Raw genomic sequence first — 18,906 nt, 5'->3', positions numbered from 1 at the left:
GTAATAAGGTGTTATTGAATAACTGTACAAAGACAAAAGTAGATGAAATGCCTTTAAATAAAATCACCACTTCCAGACTCAGCAGACATGGAATCATTTCCTTACATTTAAATGCAATAAACTTAAAAAATCAAATAAAAGATCTTGCACTTCCAGTCTGCTAACTTACTTTATCTGTTGAACATCTTCTTTCCACCAAAAGAAATAGAAGGCGGTTACCACGCTTGGGTTTGGTTTAAAAATGCACACAACAGGAAACAAATGATGAACCAACTTAAAAAGAGTTGTTTGAAAGCAACAATGTTTTTTTCTCCTGGAAAATTTGACTACATTCCTCTTCTAATATAGACACTTTTCCACATTTCACAAGCAAGAAGCCTGGCATTGAGCCAGGATTTAAAATATATATATATATATAAATCAGGAAATATTTGTTTTCTTTCTCATGGCTCTTCCAGCTTACAGAGCATCCCACAATCTCTTCCGACAGCCAGACAACTCCTGACATACAGAACTGGGCAAAAGTCCTTTCCCCCCTTTTTGTAACTGTCAAGATGGTATTCTGTACTCTCAAGCTCCAATGACTGAAATTCTAAAATAGATATTCTGCAGGCAGAAAGCTATCAAAATGCCAGCTGTTGACTTCACGCGGGGGGCCAACACCCTCTCCTCCCAAAACAAACTTGGGGGGAGGGGCACTGTGCTCCTTCCCCCCTCCCTCCCTCCCCCTCCCTCTCTCATCTTTCACGCTCCTGCATCAACACAGCAGAATTGCTGTTAAGAACACACTTTTGCTGAGATTTCTAACACTTCAACAGAAGCTTTGTAATGAAAATTAATGCAAGGCGTTGTAGTAAAACTTAACCAGTAAAAAAAACAAAACCCAGCAATAACTTCCTTCCAAATCCATTGCTCCACTATTCCATGGTGGGATATACAGAATGTTACAATTCTACAAATTAAAAGGCTGTCACCACTTTCGACCTGCACCAGCGATGTAGTGAAAATGGAAAAGGAGAAAAAGCAAACAATATAGTGAAAACCTATTTACTCGGAGTTCTTCTAGGGGTAAAATTTATTGTGTTAAACATCCAGACCATTCACACACCAGATCTATCATGAACACAAAGGCACATTCTATCCGGTTGTCAGTAGAATTTCACAAGTTGAAGTAATCTGAATCTCAGAGTCTTAAAATACCCAATAGCTGTCCATTTCAAACCTGCATTTCTTTAAAAATTGTTTCAAAAGACTGCATGTTTAGCTGACTGCCAGGGAAATATATCTTAGAATTTCAGCAGTGTACCTTGAAAGCAGCATTAGATCTTACCAGTGCCAATGAAAATATTCCTACAACCAGACCCAGTACGGATCTACAGCCTGTCTCCAGTTTTGTATCAGTATGCAAGTCTCTATGCCTGACAAACCATGCTTGGGGCGGGGCGGGAGGGAATTGAAAGAACAAATGAAATTCATGCTGAGAGGGATCAAGTGCATTGCCTACACACCACGGTTCAAACTGGTCAAAATGCCAGGATGACAGAAGCTTGCTCAGAAAGCTAAATCCTGCACACCCTCCAGCCCGGCTCCAGCTGACCTGATTCATAGTCTGATGTAATCACAGAGGAGAGAGTGAAGCTTGCAAACACCACACCCCCCTAGCTGCAGATCATACAATTCACTGCAATGACACCAGCTGACCCAGGTGGGGCGTTAGGACTGTCACAGGCAGCCCTGTCACAATATTATTCCTTCCAGCTGGCCTGGCACATAATTGTGCAGAATTTTGACACAGTTCAGTCAGTTTCTAAGTGGAGATTTGCATACAGATATGCAGAAAGCGACCGAAAAACGCACACACACACACACACACACACACAGAGAGAGAAAGTGAAGCATGCCCACTTTCAAGCCAGACAGGGGCTTTGTGCAGATCTTTGTGCTGCCATCTGCTAGTCCAAACCGCAAATCACGGACTGGCAGAATAAACACAGGTGGCCCGGCTCAAATCAGCAACTGTAGCTCAAAGCCCATCAGATTACTTTGCATTCCAACCCCTCCCAATTTAACTCAACAGCACCAAATTAGCGCATTATCTGTCATCTGAGTGCAGTAGTGAAACTGGAAGCAAACAATGGCTTTGCAATCTCAGTGCAGTTCTGAGTGAGCCCAGGATTAGCTTTTCCTAACTTTATATACTCATACCAGGAGTCACAAGAGTTATCCTTGTTATTTGCCATTCTTTCCTATTTTTCATCTGAAGAGCCCAATTCACACACACACATAAATAGCACGCCATCACACCCTTACTCTTACAGCACAATGCACTAGACATTTACTCAAAAGTAAGCCATTTAGTTCTGTGGGTCTTCTGCCTAAGAACCTGGGTACCGAATTGCAGCTTCATTGATTCTCAGAGTTTGAACACAGGAAGTTCTTTCATTGAAAAGTACTATATTCAAGGTATTATGAGGCAATATGGGTGCCCTCTGAGATGATGTCTGATTTATGAGAGTCTTATAACACATCATCAGTTGATAGTCAATGAAGACTTAACAGTGAAAGCAAAATTAAGGAGCAAATAAACTTGGCTGACTTACTCCTGACAGACACCGCAGAGAACATGTTTAAAAGGATGCTCCTTTTGACTAAGGAAAGTACTTTCCACCCAGCACACCCTCACACTGACACTGGGAACCCATAAAAGTAGACAACATTTTGGTGCCAGTGCTGCAGAGGTGACACAGAGAATTGCAGGAGACGGAAAAGTTGACATTTTCCTCCAAAGCTTCAGGACAGGGTGCCCAGATGCCCTTCAGATACTTTGGACCCAAACTCACATCAGCCAAAAGTCAGCAAAGGTGGGAACTGTTGTCCAAAACATCTAGAAGGCATCACATTGCCTATCCCTGCTTTTGGGCCTTCAATCAGATTAGCAGAGAGGTGTGTGCTTTAGGCAAATTTCCCAGGTGATACGTAGACCCATTTTTACATTTCCCACATGTATTAAATTGTGATAGCCACTTTCTGTTAACAATGTTGACATTCCAGGCTAAAATATACTTTAAAAGTTGTTCATTTACTGAAGAACAGAACTCTGTACAGGTTTATTTGTTGGTGAGCTAACAAATAGGATTGGTGCCAATGAATTTTGAAACGATCCTTATCAGATTCTCTTTCCCTGGGTCTGTCTCCATTCTTGTCAGTATAAATGTTTAAATACATGTTGTAGTAGCTGCCGCAGTTACAGATGGCAGAGACACAGAAAACTCCGGTTCAACTGGCAAAGATAGCAGGACTAGATTAGGGTCAGAAACATGTGGCTCTCCAGCTGTTGTTGGACCCAGCTCCCTTCAGCCTACAGTGGTCAAGCATAATGGGAATTGAGTCCAGCAACATCTGGAGGGCTGCAGAATCCCCATTTCTGTTCCAGGGGGAAAGCAACCTGGGAAATATATGTAACTTACGGTAATGTGTTTTTTTGGAGGAAAAATATTGTAACATGTATTAAATATTCTAACAGCTATTCCAAAATATTCCAACAATTATTGGACTAATATTACCATATGCAAATAAGTTACACCCAGAGCCTTCTTTCAGGAGACATCTCAAAACATAAAGTTATTAGTATGTTTTCCAAAAGGACTTTCTCTTTCTAAGTAGCATCTGACATATTAGATACCACATAAAATATTATGAAACTGAAATGCAAGTATGCTTAAGAAGATTTTTCTGGAGAGCTATTCCATTTCTTTTCCTAGCAAGACTACTGTTATTCTAACACAGGCGTCGGCAACGTTTTTGGCCGGAGGATTCCCACGGACTACCGTCCACGGGCCGGACATGGGCTGCACAGGCGCAGAAGCGATTTCCGGTGCCGCGCTGCGCATGTCCGGAACACCGGAAATGGCTTCTGTTCATGTCCACAGCTGTGCATGAAGCGATTTCTGGTGCTGCGGACATTTTGGAAATGGGCAGCGCAGCACCAGAAATGGCTTCTGCGCATGTCCGTGGCTGCGTAGACGTGATTTCCGGGGCCACTCGGCGAGTCCCCGTGCTGTGTTGCGCCGGTTTACCGCAGCGTGTGGGGGACTTGCCGAGCTGGTTCATGGGCAGCCCTTGGGCCGGAGGTTGCCGATGCCTGTTCAAACACCTTCAGTGGCTGATGGAAATTCAACAGGTGATCAACTCATCACCTGGAAAGCTGCAGCTATTAAATGTGTTGCAGGAATTTATGTATAGGTTGGGGGGGGGGGTTGCCCCTCCAGCAGACATCATGCACATGCAGCCCACTACCAAAATCAGCACATTCACTTTTGTGACTTTTGTGATTTGTCCCCACAAAACATTTCATCACAGTTTCTTCGTATCTATTCAAAGGGCCTCTGCAACACAATACCAAATGTAACAATTCACTGATAAATGTATCTATGTACTGGTTTACTGGGGAAACTTCAGAAATTCATATAGACATGTAAGCTCAGCTACTCAACAGCCCCTCTGCCCGAGTGATAATCCCTGGCATCCTGATACGGTACCTGAGTGCCAGACAGGTAGCCATTCCACAAATAACAAGCCCAGATGAAGACAAAAGGGTGTGGTTAACTTGGCTGGGAAACAAAGAAACGTAAATATCTCTTATGTTACACCTGACTGATGTTTGGTGGAGGGCAAGGGGAGGCAGGGGGCAGGGTCCACGATGCTCAGATTACTGCCACCAGACCTCCCCTTTCATGATGTAACCATGATGTATTCGTGATGTAGTTTGGGGGGGTGTAACATGGGATTAGCAGCTAACAAAAGTTAAGGGCCCTCTTTGTTCGGGGCTTTCATCTTGTTCCACCTGGTGGCAGGTGGGAGTCCTGTCGCTACAGTCTTCAATAAAGACCAAGCCTAATGGCTGCTGTTTTGCTTTGATATTCCTGGCTGGTGTCCTTGTCCAAGGGAGCTCTCAGATTTCTCCGTTAACAAATGTTAGCCTGTAAAGCAGCTGTGAAAAGCACAGGAAACTGCCAGAACAAGAAGAGTCTGCTTTCTTGGTGGCTTCACCTAATATTTTGTGTGTCTGATCGCTTTATGAAGTTTGGGTAGTTCTTTTAACCAAAGCAAACTCCCTCAGGAAATTTACTCCTTATTAGAAGAGACTGTTGGGAGGAATTTTGCAATTAAATGAAAGGCAAGGCAAGATATCAGTTGTTGAAGTTCTAAAAGTTAATTACATCCCTTGCAGCTTAGGAGACGTAGTTTACCTGCTATCTCTTTATCTTCTCTATTTAGAAAATGGGGTCTTTATGATTCAGGAATTGAGTGACACTGTGCTAAAATCAGCTCCCACAACTGATACTGGTGGTAATATAGTGAAGTTTACCATTCCAGCACTGGGTTTTGAGAATCCTCTTTAGAAGCACTTCATGCCTATACAATAACTTAAAAGTTTTTGATTAATTTTACCATTTTATCTAAAGGCTAAGATTGGTTCCGTAACTTGCCCATGGAGGCTGGGGTGTTTAATTCATTCTTCCATTCTGTGAGCCTAAAAATGCTTCAGCTGATTAGGCAGACCAGTTTATTCAGACCCTGCAGAGCACAACCTATTTATTCCTATAAATACATCTTGGAGAACCAACAGCACTTGCCCAGCACTTTTCTGAAGCATTGTGTTCTACAGCATGCCTATTTCTAAAAACATTCAGTTTTCTAAAGAACGGTGTTCAATATCCACACACACACACACACACCTCACATCTTGTCTACTTTCGGATGAATTTCTGCACCTTAATATATGTTTTAAGAAGAAGCACTTAGGGAAGAATCAAGTCACAGTTATGCTTCTTAAAAAAAAGTTGTAAAAGATCTTCTTCAACAAGTTTGTCTGGTTAACCTTATCCCGCAAGTTGTTCCATCTGTTTCTGTTCCTCTCCAGGATGATCTCACTCTCATTTGAGGTATGAATAGAGGAGTCCTCAGAAGCATGTTGCTGAATACAAAGTAGCTGCTGTTCGTTCAAAAGATTCAACCTTCCTTCCCAACACACACACACACACACACACACACACACACACACACACACACTTCTTTTTTGAATCATAAGCACAAGAACTGTACTAAATAAGGATTTCCTGTAATCCTAGGATATATATTTTTTTCCCCTAAAAGGTGGGACAGTTAGGAGCTTACTTACAGGCGTTCCATTATGTCCTTCCAGGCACTGAAATGCAGCCTCTTTCCAAGAGAGGATCCTGCTCCCTGCAGCATTCAGACAATTGGTCCCATTATAACCACCAGGAGGCTGAGTTAAAGGGTGGCCTTGCAATAACATAAACAGCTTGTCAGCACAACCAAAGAGGCGGGACCCGTGCTATCAGGGGACAATGCCAGCCAATGATGTGCCTCTTCAGTATCTGTTTGGTTAAGATATTGTGTTTCATTCTTAAAGAGGAGAGTGGGGCAGTGAGAAAAGCTGACAAGGAAAAACTAACTGTGCTGGGAGTGCTCACAGCTGAACAGGGCAGGGGGGGGAGGAATGCTTAGACAAGGGGAAAATATGTATCAATAAGGCACTCCAAGAAAAAATACACATTTGCTGTGTGTGCTGAAAGCTCACAAGCCACCACATATCATTTGGTTTGGACCTGCTTTTATGTTAAATAAAACACACACACACATACACGTGGAGCAAAATTTTGGAGAAATTTATCTTGCACTAAAAGCAGCATGATATAGGGCCACCAAGACTATCTGGGTTCATTTCCCTACAAAGGTCATAACCTTTCGGCTTGTCATTATTTCTCAGCCTGTTGTTGTTGTTTAGTTGTTTAGTTGTATCTGGCTCTTCGCGACCCCATGGACCAGAGCATGCCAGGCACGCCAGCCTAGCCTACCTCAAAGGGCTGTTGTGAGAATAAAAAGGGGGTGAAAATGGACCCTTAATCTCAGGGTTGTGGGTTTGAGCTCCATTTTGGATGACCTATTCCTGCACTAGATGGCCATTGTGCCCCTTCTGACTCTACAGCTCTGTGATTCTATAAAAAGGTAAAGATAAAGGACCCCAGGACGGTTAAGTCCAATCAAAGATGACTATGAGGTTGCGGCACTCATCTCACTTTCAGGCCAAGAGAGATGGCATTCATCCACAGACAGCTTTCCAAGTCATGTGGCCACCTTGACTAAACCACTTCTGGCGCAATGGAACACTGTGACAGAAACCAGAGAGCACGTAAACGCCGTTTACCCTCCCATTGCAGCAGTACCTATTTATCTACTTGCACTGGCATGCTTTCAAACTGCTAGGTTGGCAGGAGCTGGGGCAGAGCAATGGGAGCTCACCCCTGTTGTGAGGATTCAAACCGCCAAGCTTCCAATCGGCAAGCCCCAGAGGTTCAGTGGTTTAGACCACAGCGCCACCCGCGTCTGTGATTCTATACCAGGCTGAGGTCCTTGTGAAAAGGGGTGAAAATAAGTGCCTTAAATATATGGTGAGGGGGGGGAACAAGGAGAAAACTAGCCTTGAAATTTGTATAGGAGCCTTCTACACAGCTGCTTTCAGTGAAGTGGATAAGAATGAACCGTGATCCAGGGCTGCAGGTTCAGATTTCATGTCATATCACAAATTCACAAGGTGGCCTTAAGCCATATGGAGGTCATATTCCTGACCTGCCTCTCAGGACTGTTGTAGTATGCATGTGAAGCAATTTGAACACTGAAGTGATGCATATTATTTCAATGGACATGATCCTAATAACATTTTCCTGGTCAGAATGCCTTAAGGAAGCAAGTATGCCATCTTGAATTCTGGCAGGGATCCCAACACCACAAGGCAAGCAGAAACTGTAGCAGCTACTGTTTTCCTTGGCATGTGGTTCCTGTATTTTTGCAGAGCATTTTAGATAAGGCTAATACTAATTTCTATACCATTTACAAAGGACACAGCATACATTTCATCATAAAAAGCCACGAGAATCCATGAGGTTGTCCATGCATGTGACTTCAAGGGCCATTAAGAGCCAATATTTTTGCTGTAGACACTGTTTATGCTTACCATGAAGAGAGAGTGTCATATTTTTTTGTGATAAAACTGCTAATAATATAAGAGTTGCTGTTATGCTGAAATATTTTGTCCCTTCAATCAAGTTTTTAGAATTTAGATCATCGAAATGAGGAGCATTCTTTAATTTCCAGATTCTTCACATGCTGTCCTCTAGTCTTTCTGTTCATACAGAACTAACGGTGTGCATCTTCAATACTAGTCTGCTACAGAACAGCAGCAGCAGCAGCAGGAGGATTATAGGAATCTGGACCCCTTGCCAGGATTGAGTGGATACTTGGTCAGTTGCCCAGTTGCTAGCATCAGGTCTACTACTACATTAATACTGTACTGCATACCATGGTTTAACCTGGAACTTTACTGCAATGCAAACAAGTAAACTATTGCCTTTGACTTATAAGGTATTAAGAAGATGATGGCATTAGTCCAGGGGGTCCCCAAACTAAGGCCCGGGGGCTGGATGCGGCCCAATCGCCTTCTAAACCTGGCTCGCGGACAGTCCGGGAATCAGCATATTTTTACATGAGTAGAATGTGTCATTTTCTTTAAAATGCCTCTCTGGGTTATTTGTGGGGCATAGGAATTCTTTCTTATTTTTTTTCAAAATATAGTCCGGCCCCCCACAAGGTCTGAGGGACACTGAACCGGCCCCCTGCTGAAAAAGTTTGCTGACCCCTGCATTAGTCTAAGTGAAAGTATTGTTCAATGGTAGAAACAGGGGTGTGGGAATATCTATGGCTAGGCTGGGGCGGGGGTGAGGAGACCATATGGTCCCCGGTTGGGAAACACTGCTTTAGACTACACACTTACTCATGTAAGTACTGTAAGTCACATTGAACACCTACTTCCAAGAAAGCACAGTGTCACTATGCAGGAAATGCAACAATCATTCTTAAGCTACCATGTAAAGGTAAAGGGACCCCTGACCATTAGGTCCAGTCATGACTGACTCTGGGGTTGCGGTGCTCATCTCGCGTTATTGGCCGAGGGAGCCGGCGTACAGCTTCCAGGTCATGTGGCCAGCATGACAAATCCGCTTCTGGCGAACCAGAGCAGCACACGGAAACGCCGTTTACCTTCCCGCTGTAGTGGTACCTATTTATCTACTTGCACTTTGACGTGCTTTCGAACTGCTAGGTTGGCAGGAGCTGGGACCGAGCAATGGGAGCTCACCCCGTCATGGGGATTCGAACCGCCGACCTTCTTATCAGCAATCCCTAGGCTCTGTGGTTTAACCCACAGCGCCACCAGCATCCCTAAGCTACCATGTAGCACCACAGAAATCCAGGACTGATGATGAAAATATGGACTATGAAAATACAACACTGCTATATGGAACAACTATTTGGAAAAGGTGGCCTTCAGATCTAACAAACAATAATTGGGTCAAGATCCTATGAAAGATCTTGTTCTGAATGTTAATGGGTTTTGCTTCCAGCCCTGGTGCTGTCATGTTATTAACAGAGATCACCAGTAACACAAGCTCTGGGGGACTGACAAACAAGATCCATTTCTTATCCAGAATATCAATACTGTACTAAAATTTAAAAGAAACCCTTCCATTTCCTAGGTTAACTTTCTCATACTTACATGCACTTCTCATGATCTTGAAACATGCTTATCAAATTATAAATGAAAACTTGTAATCAATGGTCAGCCAAACACCACCAATTATTAGGGGAGAAGGGAAGAGATATTTCATATGTTTAATTTAGAAATGTCTTCCTTTGAAGTGTTTATAATTAAAGCAGTGAGCCTACCAGTATATATGCAGAGCTTAACTGGGAAAGTAGAGGTGCACGGATATTTGCATTTGGCAAATATTTGCCAAATATTTGCCATTATTATAAAATTGCGTCAGTAATGTGGGTTTTCTGGGAAATTCTCCAGTGCAAATTGGAGTAATTTGCAGAGAGTAATTTGCATTAGAAAAAATAGAGTTTTTTATGCCCTAGAGAGTGATCTTATCTTGCATGCTTATTTTACTTGTAGTTAATAAAGATAAAAACTTTGGGACTGTCAAGCTTGCCTAACATTGTACTGTACTTATAACATGCATCTATTCACTGTTACCAATAAAGATATGAAGTGGGATATTTTCTGTGGAAAATACATAGCAGCGGTGGGTGGGGCCAGAGACAAAAGGCGGTGGAGCAACAAACATAAAATCTACCTTTGTACAGCAAGTGAGTTTCTACATCTGCCCCTTTCAGTTTTTATCCTTCATCCAGACAATCAGGAGAAACTATCAGATTTCAAGGTTGCATTCCAGTCATGCAAAAATGGGGTGTGGACCCATTAAAGGGTGTTTGGCCTGGTGAGGGTCTTGGGGACCTGGCAGAGAATTCTGGAGGGCCACATTTGGTCCCTGGGTCTGAGGTTCTACATCTCTGAGCTAGCAAGGTAAAAAACCAGAGTTTCTGAAAGTGATTTGGTGCAAACAGTTGGTGGCACTCAAACATTTCAGTTGCTGCTCTATAGCTGGGCTGTATGGTTTGTGCACATCAGATGTGCTTTCATCACTCAACTCAATTCCCGTAAATTCCCAGTGCTGATAGGAGCCTGATGCTCCAGGCAGGCTTCTAATTCAACAGGTTTAACTACATAAGCAACTTGAGTTCCCCTGTACACTATACGGCAAATGTGCTACATCTTATCTCCAAGACTCAAACTTTTGTCAGATTATATGTCTCCCCGCTGCTCCCTACAGAAAGGCTGTTATGCCCAACACAGAGGCAGGGCTATTATTCTGCATTTCATTCTGTCTGCTGGTGGGTGTTCTGCTTGATTATAATTGCTAAATTGATTGAAAACAAACAGTGCCCATGGAAAAGACTGGACACACCAAGTGTGGGAAAAGAGAGACTCCACTGTGTATCATTGCTTGGCGTGTCTAAGGACCAGCAATTGTTAACCACAACAATAAAATCTTTCAGCAAATATTTTGCAAAATGTCATCTGGAGTTTCTGGTACCATCCACGTGCCGTTTGTGCTCTTTATCAATTTCTCCTCAGTTGAGATTTTATTACTGCAGTGTTTGTTTGGTGGAAGCAGGCAAGCCAACAACACCAGAATGTGTTTGCATATATGCTTTGCAGACACGGTAACGAAAATGGAAAACACGCTTCATAAAATGCTCCCTTGAAAACGCAAATAAACTGAAATAACTAAGGGCTGTTTGAAAAATTATGCTTGGGTTTTTTTTTCTTTTACATCCCACCTTTCTTTCGAATAGATAAAGAAGATGGTGTACATAGCTCTCCCTCCATCTCCATATTATCCTCACAAAAACACTGTGAGGTAGGTCAGTCTGAAAGATGGTGACCCATTGAGCTTCATGGTTGAGTGGGGATCTTCCCATGTCATTTCCTTCTCCTAAAGCAGCTGGTGGTGGGTAAGAGAGAAGAAAGGGATTGGCCTCTCACCTCTGGCCTCTCCTCCTCCTCCTCCATCATCCATAAACAGCTGATGTTAGCTGTGGGCAGGAAAGCACATAAGGAAAGAGACTCAAACTTTAGAAGTTGCAAAGAGTTAAACTCTTCTTCCTATCCAAATCAGGCCCCTCTCCATGGCTTTAGGAGAACCAAGATGATCTAAGCAGGAATGTCCCACATAAAAATCGAGTCTGAAGACTTGCACAGCTGAATTACAGAGGTTTTTGGAGGCAAACAGAAGGGATATCTGCTGGCCAAGCCAAGAACAAATCATGACTTGCTGAACTTCAGAAGGAAAAACCCACAATTTCAGATTCAGACAAAAACCAAACCAAGTCTTCAAGGTTTGTGCTGGGTCGGGGTTGAGGAGAGAAGGGATCAAAGCAGAAATGATCAGACAGTATGCAGTAACATGCTACTCAAACCCAAAGAGCTATTAAACATGGCTTGTTGCTATGTTAGAACTGGGCCATGGCCTCCTTTTCTAGATAAGCTCTCTCCCATCATGAGCTTATGATCAGGTAGCGGAAGCTGCTCTAGAAATGAAACCTGGGAGGAGGAATGAAGATCCACATTAGAACATAACTTGCCAGGCCAATTTCCCCAGGGGCAGAGAATTAGAAAACTTTTACTCAGTTGAGCAAGTCACCAAAACTACATTATATGGGACACCCATGGCTGGCTCACCCCACATCATTTCTTCTCATAATGCAGCCAATTGGAATTGGGGCTGTGGGAGAGGAAGGACTAACCTCAGCCTTTCCCAACCAGGGGCCCTCAATACATTTTGGAGTACTAGTATGCTGAATGATCAACAATGATGGGGACCGAGATCCAAAACATCTGGGGTTTTCTCCCAGCCCTACCTGGAGAGTGAACGTGGGACCTACCGCCATGCACAATAGATACCCTACTACTGAGTTATGATTTTTTCTCTAGACCCTATTCCACAGGCTTAAACAGTGTGAGAGTTTTTGAAAACAGGTTTAGGCCCTTTGGGGGTGGTTATGAAGTAAACAAAGGGAAAAACAAAGAAAAACTGTGCATTCCTGTTGGCCTCAAGGGTGCTCTCGCCTAGGGTGCATTCAGACATGGGCCTTATTGCATTTTTCTTCCCGGTTATAATGCAGATGGGTCTATGCACCTTTTACACTGCATTATCTGTTGTATTATGGAACTGTGGCCTTCTGATCAACCTGCCACCAGGTTGCACTAAATTTTAAAATGGCAGGAAAGACATGTATTCCATGTGCGCCCAAAATTTTGATAGGTGAAATTACAATGCAAAACACTTGCAATTTTCCGCAAGCAAATAACACAGAAATTAGTGCTAAACTTCAGATAGATTCTGCCAGTTTCCCAGAAGTGGAGTTTGTGTTATGAGAAAGAGCATGTTAAATGTGGAAATTATCACGTAAGGAAACATTGTGAAAAAGGAATAAAGTGCTGTTTGAATGCAGCCATCATCAACCCCAATAGCAGACTTGAATGGCTGTGCAATTTGCACAATATACAGAGTGAAAAAAAGATACTGTACTTAGGTCAAACACCACAAGAGGGGGGGGGTGTTAATTTTTTTTTGAAACATTGCCTCAATGCAATTTCTTTCTGTTCACATTTTCAGGGAGAACAGAGTTGACATAATGAATTAGAGGCAATTATTTATTTTCCTCCACGCCCAAAGTGTCAAGGTCAGCACTAAACTGAACTACCACCAGCATCTCTGTAATTACGCTGTAAATAATTGCTTTTTTTCTCATCAATACTTATTGATTCCTAAGTACTGTGTTTCATGGCTGATAAAGCCCATGTAGTGGTGTTCACAGCTGGCCTTACACAAGGAAGCTATGTGACATGCCTTACCCTGCTGCTTTAAAATGGCCTTTTGATCATCTTGACTTTTATTAATAAGACTTTAAAGCATATTTTTAAAAATCTATCTTCAAACTGCAACAGCGGTTATTTACTAAATGACATTGCCCATCTGAGCAAAGAAATAGGATGAGCTGGAAAGTATAAGACAGCAAATGCTGATTTAGAAGAAACCATTTTCTGTACCCAAAGGCAGAAATTTGCTTGCAGTTCAAGAAAATGTTACAGAAGGAATCTGTCCATGTGAATCCATATTGGGCATGGTTTCATTTAAGTCCTTAACCAGTTTTAAGCATCATTGGTTAGCTTTTGCTTACTAATTACCTAGTGCCTGGACAATAACTGATTACTAATTTAAATTTTATCTGTAGGCTAAAGAATTGTCTGAAATCCATGGCCACCTAGGGCTTTCCGGTTTTCACAAATCATTCTGACATAGCATTTTTCATTCCTACTTCTCAGTATAATCTTCTGTGAAATACCCTGTTTCTCCAAAAAAATAAGACGTAGCCATAAAATAAGCCATAGCAGGATTTTTAAGTATTCAAGGAATATAAGCCATACCCTGAAAATAAGACATAGTGATAGGCGCAGCAGCAATGCCGGCCGTGGCAGGAGGAGGAGGAGGAGGGAAAAAATAATACATCCCCTGAAAATAAGCCATAGTGTGGTGTGTTTTTTTTGAGGAAAAATAAATATAAGACAGTGTCTTATTTTCGGAGAAACATGGTGTAACTGTTTGGTTTTTGTTTGTTTGTTTGTTTCAAGCTGGTTCAATTGCAGAGGAACAGCTACTCCTAGCCCGTTTGCATTGGTCAACAGACCACCGTTACTGTCTGTGATATTAAAAAAACAACAACCAGAACATAGCTCAGTCAGTACAGCATCTTTGGATCATGAGTTCGAGTGGGTGAAATATTCCTGAATTGCAGGGGGTGGACTAGATGACCCTCATGGTCCCTTCCAAGTCAACAATTCTATGGATCTATGTGCATTATGTAACAGATGCCAAGGAGTACATATAGTGAAAGCGCAGCAAATAATCAGATTTTGGGTATCATGAAAGTGCAACAAATTACGGTATTATTTAATTTATTACTATACTGCCTGCCAGGGTGGGACAGGGAGGTGTTTGTGAGATTTGCTGTCTCAGGTAAACCTAGGATGAACATTGGTTTCAACTAGCACAGTATTCTCAAAACTGACTGGTAGCAGCAGGTCACAGAGAGGGTTTTATCCCCTGCAAAATGTCCCCAGTTCAATCTCTGGTGTCTCCAGGTAGAGATGGAAAAGACTCACACTTGAAACCCTGGAGAATCACTGCCAGTCAGTGTTGACAATCAGGGCCGTCTCAAGCCGGTCGGGCGCCCTGGCCCTGTGGCGCGGAGATCGCTCCGGCGCCCCCGCCCTGGTGGGCGGGCGCAGCTCGCAGCACGGCTTCCACACGGCTTTGCCACGCAGCGCCCTCCTGCCAGCCCGGCGCCCCGGCGCCCCGCACCACTGAGACTACCCCTAGAGCCGGGCCTGTTGACAATACTAACCTAGCTGTACACCAAATGTCCAGCTCAGTAGATGATCACTTCCTGTGTTCCCAACACTGTGTTGTTGCATACCTTGACTGGAGGGGGCCTGTTTCCTCTTCCCCCTCATGCTTTTGGCCAACCCTGAGCTTAACTGATAACATTTGGACAATGATGTCTGAATCAAACAGCTCAATACATGAGACAAAAAGCAAAGCCCCGTCTCAGAGAAGCATTTTAAAAACGGGACATCATTTCATGCATTCAGCAAAAAATAAATAAAATAGAAACTCAGTCCAGATTTTTTAGCACTTTTCACTAAGCTTTTGCCAGGGATGGGCAACCTTTTGAACCCAAGGACCATATCCAGCAGTGAATGGGTGTCTGGATGCCACATACTTGTGGATATCACCAATACTGGTGATGAGTGCTGCCATCACACACACCCTCTCTCTCTCTCTCTCTCTCTCTCTCTCTCTCTCTCTCTCTCTCTCTCACACACACACACACACACACACACACACACACACACACAACCTTCCCACCCACACAAACTTTCCCCATTGCCCACTGATTTTGGCAGGATTGGAAGCAAACGCCACCCACAACGTTTCTGGTGTTCAAAAGATGGCTGATTAGCAGCATGAGAACAGCTATCCTGTCCCCCTGATGATGGCTGATCACAGCTGGGCAAAGGTGGGATGTGGGTGGGGCTCCCCAGGCTACAAAGAGCAAGTGAGCAGCCAAGGACCCTATTAGGGTCAATTTGCAGCCAGGACTCTGAGCCTGACATTTGCTTAAATGGAACTAGTGAACTAACAACAGATTGCATCTGGACATGCACAAAGTGCCATTTTTGCACAATTAAGTAACCAGTGAGCTATGCAAATTATGGACCAGATTTTCTTAAGAGAGAGCATTGCTTCCAGGCAGATAGCCTTTCTTTTTGGCTCTTAACCACTAGATGTTAGATACAATATGAAGCATAGTTGAAAAGGCAGCACAAGCCATCAGGTATTTGGAATCTCAAACTTTTAGCCATTTTTCAAAACCACCCCATGCAAGAACATTAAAGTCAAATTCATTATAGCTTAATGATAATCCTTTTGATTTAAAAAATGCCATCATAATTCTAAATGAGAGACTTTAATCCAGCTTGATCCTGGATTAGACATTTTCCACCAGGCACCTTTCCCAGCTGGAAAATCTCCTTCCTTCACCATACACACGGTGCCCAATGGCATCATATTCCAATTTATTTTATTTTTTGCGATGGACATTACCCTTGAAACCACTTGTCTCAGCAGTTGGTTTGTTAATGAAGCACCCTGGGGGAAGCTGAAACCCATCAGTTGTCACCAAATATGATCATTTTCACAGATAGTGAAACAGGGTGTGGCTCTTTCAGGAAAAAGGAGAAAGCAGAGCATTTCCAAACTGCATTTAGCTTGTTGGGATGCCAAGCTATAGTTTTATACACAGCTTTCCAGGTTACACAGAAACAAATGCACATCATTCCAATTTCACTGCAGTAAAACAGGGAATACATGTGTGCCTTTGCCTAGAATAGCAGAACAGGCTAAATTTCAGTGATACAGTACATTGAATCCATCCCCTCCTTTTCCATGCAGTTTCTCTTCTCCATTTCTGGACTTGAAATAAACCAGGATGCTAAGACATTTGGATTCAGTAAACTATAGTTAGTGCTAAGTAGTCCAACCCATGGTTTTAAGTGTGTTCACAAACCATGGTTTGTAAGTTAACAGTAACCACAGTTGCCTATACAGTAGTTGTCTATTTCTGAGATTACATAAAACTATGATTATCACAACTTGGGAAAAGGAGATGGGAAGGAAGCATGCAAACCATTTCCCAAGCTTCCAAGCCACTTAAAGGAACACTCAAATTGAGACATAACATAAGCAGCCTTTTAGTCTCTTCACACTTCCCTCCTATAATAAGCGTGTGAAAGAATTGCAGTAATAAAATCGCTACATAGATAGAAATGGGATACCGTGACTGAATCTCTAGTAAATAACACATCCTGGAAATAAACAAACGAGACATGACAACTCAGGCAGACTGGAAACGGCAGGCATTTCTCATGCAATTATCTGATTTGAGTTTGCACCTTTTTTTCTTATGCAAGTTTTATTTATAACAGAATGAGAGTTGGCAGGTTGTATTCCAAAAGCCCACATTTCTGTAGTCTTATATATTAAAATGAAAAAGTGAAATAACTTGATTAGGTATGAAATGCATATTTTAAAGAATGGGAAAAAATGTTTGTCATAAAAAATCTAAACCCTCAGCATTGAGAAAACCCTGCATCTTAAAAATTTCCAGCATTTCATGCTTCAAAGGCAACAACAGACCAAGGCTATTTTTTAAAAAAGGTGTTGCTCAGCATTTTGTTAGTATTGCTGTTTTCTTCTCCAATGCAGGTTTAACACACCCTACTTCAGCTATTCCAAACAGATGCCTGCAAAATTTCTCAGCTACAGGTTTGGATTTATTTCTAAAATTTTAACCAGGGATGCCAGATTAACAAAAAAACAAACCCTAGTTTCAAGGAATAAGTAGTTCCTTACATCTCTCTAAATGTAACACTTTAAAGCAAGAATGGTAAAAAATAAATAAATGCTTGAGATCCTGATTTTACCTCTCACAGAAAACGTTCAGTCACTAGCAACTGCAAAACAGGACTTCCTTCCCTAGCCACCAATCTTTCTCTCCCCACCTCCTTTAACCATTCAATGTAAAGTCACTTCATTCCTACAAAGAAACATTCCTGCCCGATTTGGTCTTTGGCTTTCATCTTGTTGCTCTTTCAACTACTAGAACACTGCAGTAAAAACAAAAGCAAAAACCCGAAACCCCTACCCTTAATTGGCAACCTGAAAGCAGCAAACAAGCCAAGCCAAGAATACTTACATTTTGCAATTGTTTGCGAATACTTGTGCAGCGATCCACCGATTAGTAATTACAAAGAAGAGAAAGAGCCTTTTGAACCGTCTCTCAAGCCCAGGAGCAGCGAAAAAAGGAGGCTGCTATCTGAAAGCCACTCATTCTCTTACATGCTCTGCGTGCACAACCCAGCTGCCAGATTTAATAACCATGTCAGGCTGCTGTTTTCCCCCATAAAGAGGAAAAGAGGTGACAGCAGAAGATGAAACAGGCTGCATGTTAATCTGCAGTTATGCCAGCACTGAGACTTCCATGAATGCCACAGTATAACCCCCCCCCCCCGCGCGCGCCTCCTTCTTAACTATAGCTATAAAACGGTGCTATACTTTTTTTTTTATAGTCGTATCTCTTGGAATCGTTATTTCACACCCTGTTATTTAAAGACACATTAACTCCCTGGATTCACCAGGGCCAAAAATCACACATAAGTGCAACTCGTATTTCTTAGCCCATTAATTTAAAAGGAACTACGATCGCTGAGCAAATGAATAATCCGGAGAATGGGCTTCCTCCACCCCCTTCCTTTGTTTTCCAGCTCTTTAAGGAAAAGTAAAGAAATAAAGAAGAGTTTTCATTTACCAGTGAAATGTTCCCATGCAAAGTGACTCTGCAAAGGCTGGACCTGAAAGGCTGAAGTTCCCGGATTCAGTGTCCTCGGGATGAGTGGCATTTCCAAATCAGGACCAACTCCATATAGGCCCAAGATCTTGTGATCAAGAGATGTGCATTACAGGATGCAGGGAGCGGGAGAGGTGAGGATGGAGGAGGAGGAGGGAGGAAGCGCACCGTTGCATCTGCTACAGCGCCTGTACGCTGCAGAGGTCACGTGATCCTTCTCATTCCTATTCCCTTCCCTTCCCTCCGAGGCACCTGTCTCAGCAGGGAGCAGTTTCTGTGGAAACTGCAGACAGCTAGAGGTTTGCCCTCAGAGAAACTGTTGCCATGGAAACCTTACATAATGTATATGGCCCAGATTATGAGTGGCCTCCCAAATGGATGTGACATTTACATCCTAATAGTATTTTAAAAACGCACACACATACAGAGGGGGGGGGGGAACTGGCCTTG

At 42.7% G+C, this 18,906-nt stretch overlaps 1 protein-coding gene across 4 annotated transcripts in view; it reads right to left on the bottom strand.

Moving 5' to 3' along the window:
• Positions 1 to 18,608, bottom strand: part of TRIM2 (tripartite motif containing 2) — a 59,483-nt gene extending 40,875 nt beyond the window's left edge. Inside the window, exon 1 of one of the 4 annotated variants that reach the window (XM_035112110.2) lies at positions 18,418 to 18,608. Coding sequence is in view for 1 of the 4 variants with exons in the window: in XM_035112111.2 (XP_034968002.2) it covers positions 6,182 to 6,319 (138 nt within the window). In the remaining 3 variants the exon portion in view is untranslated. Of the gene's footprint in view, positions 1 to 169; positions 690 to 1,330; positions 1,410 to 6,181; positions 6,487 to 18,417 lie in introns of those variants that run through there. The other 3 variants (XM_035112111.2, XM_035112107.2, XM_035112106.2) reach the window with 3 other exon arrangements.
• Positions 18,609 to 18,906: the final 298 nt, after the last annotated feature.

This window comes from Zootoca vivipara, chromosome 9, assembly GCF_963506605.1.
Source record: "Zootoca vivipara chromosome 9, rZooViv1.1, whole genome shotgun sequence".
Lineage (NCBI taxonomy): Eukaryota > Metazoa > Chordata > Lepidosauria > Squamata > Lacertidae > Zootoca > Zootoca vivipara.
The sequence above is the reverse complement of the archived record's forward strand: the minus strand, read 5'-3'. Positions and strand labels throughout refer to the sequence as shown.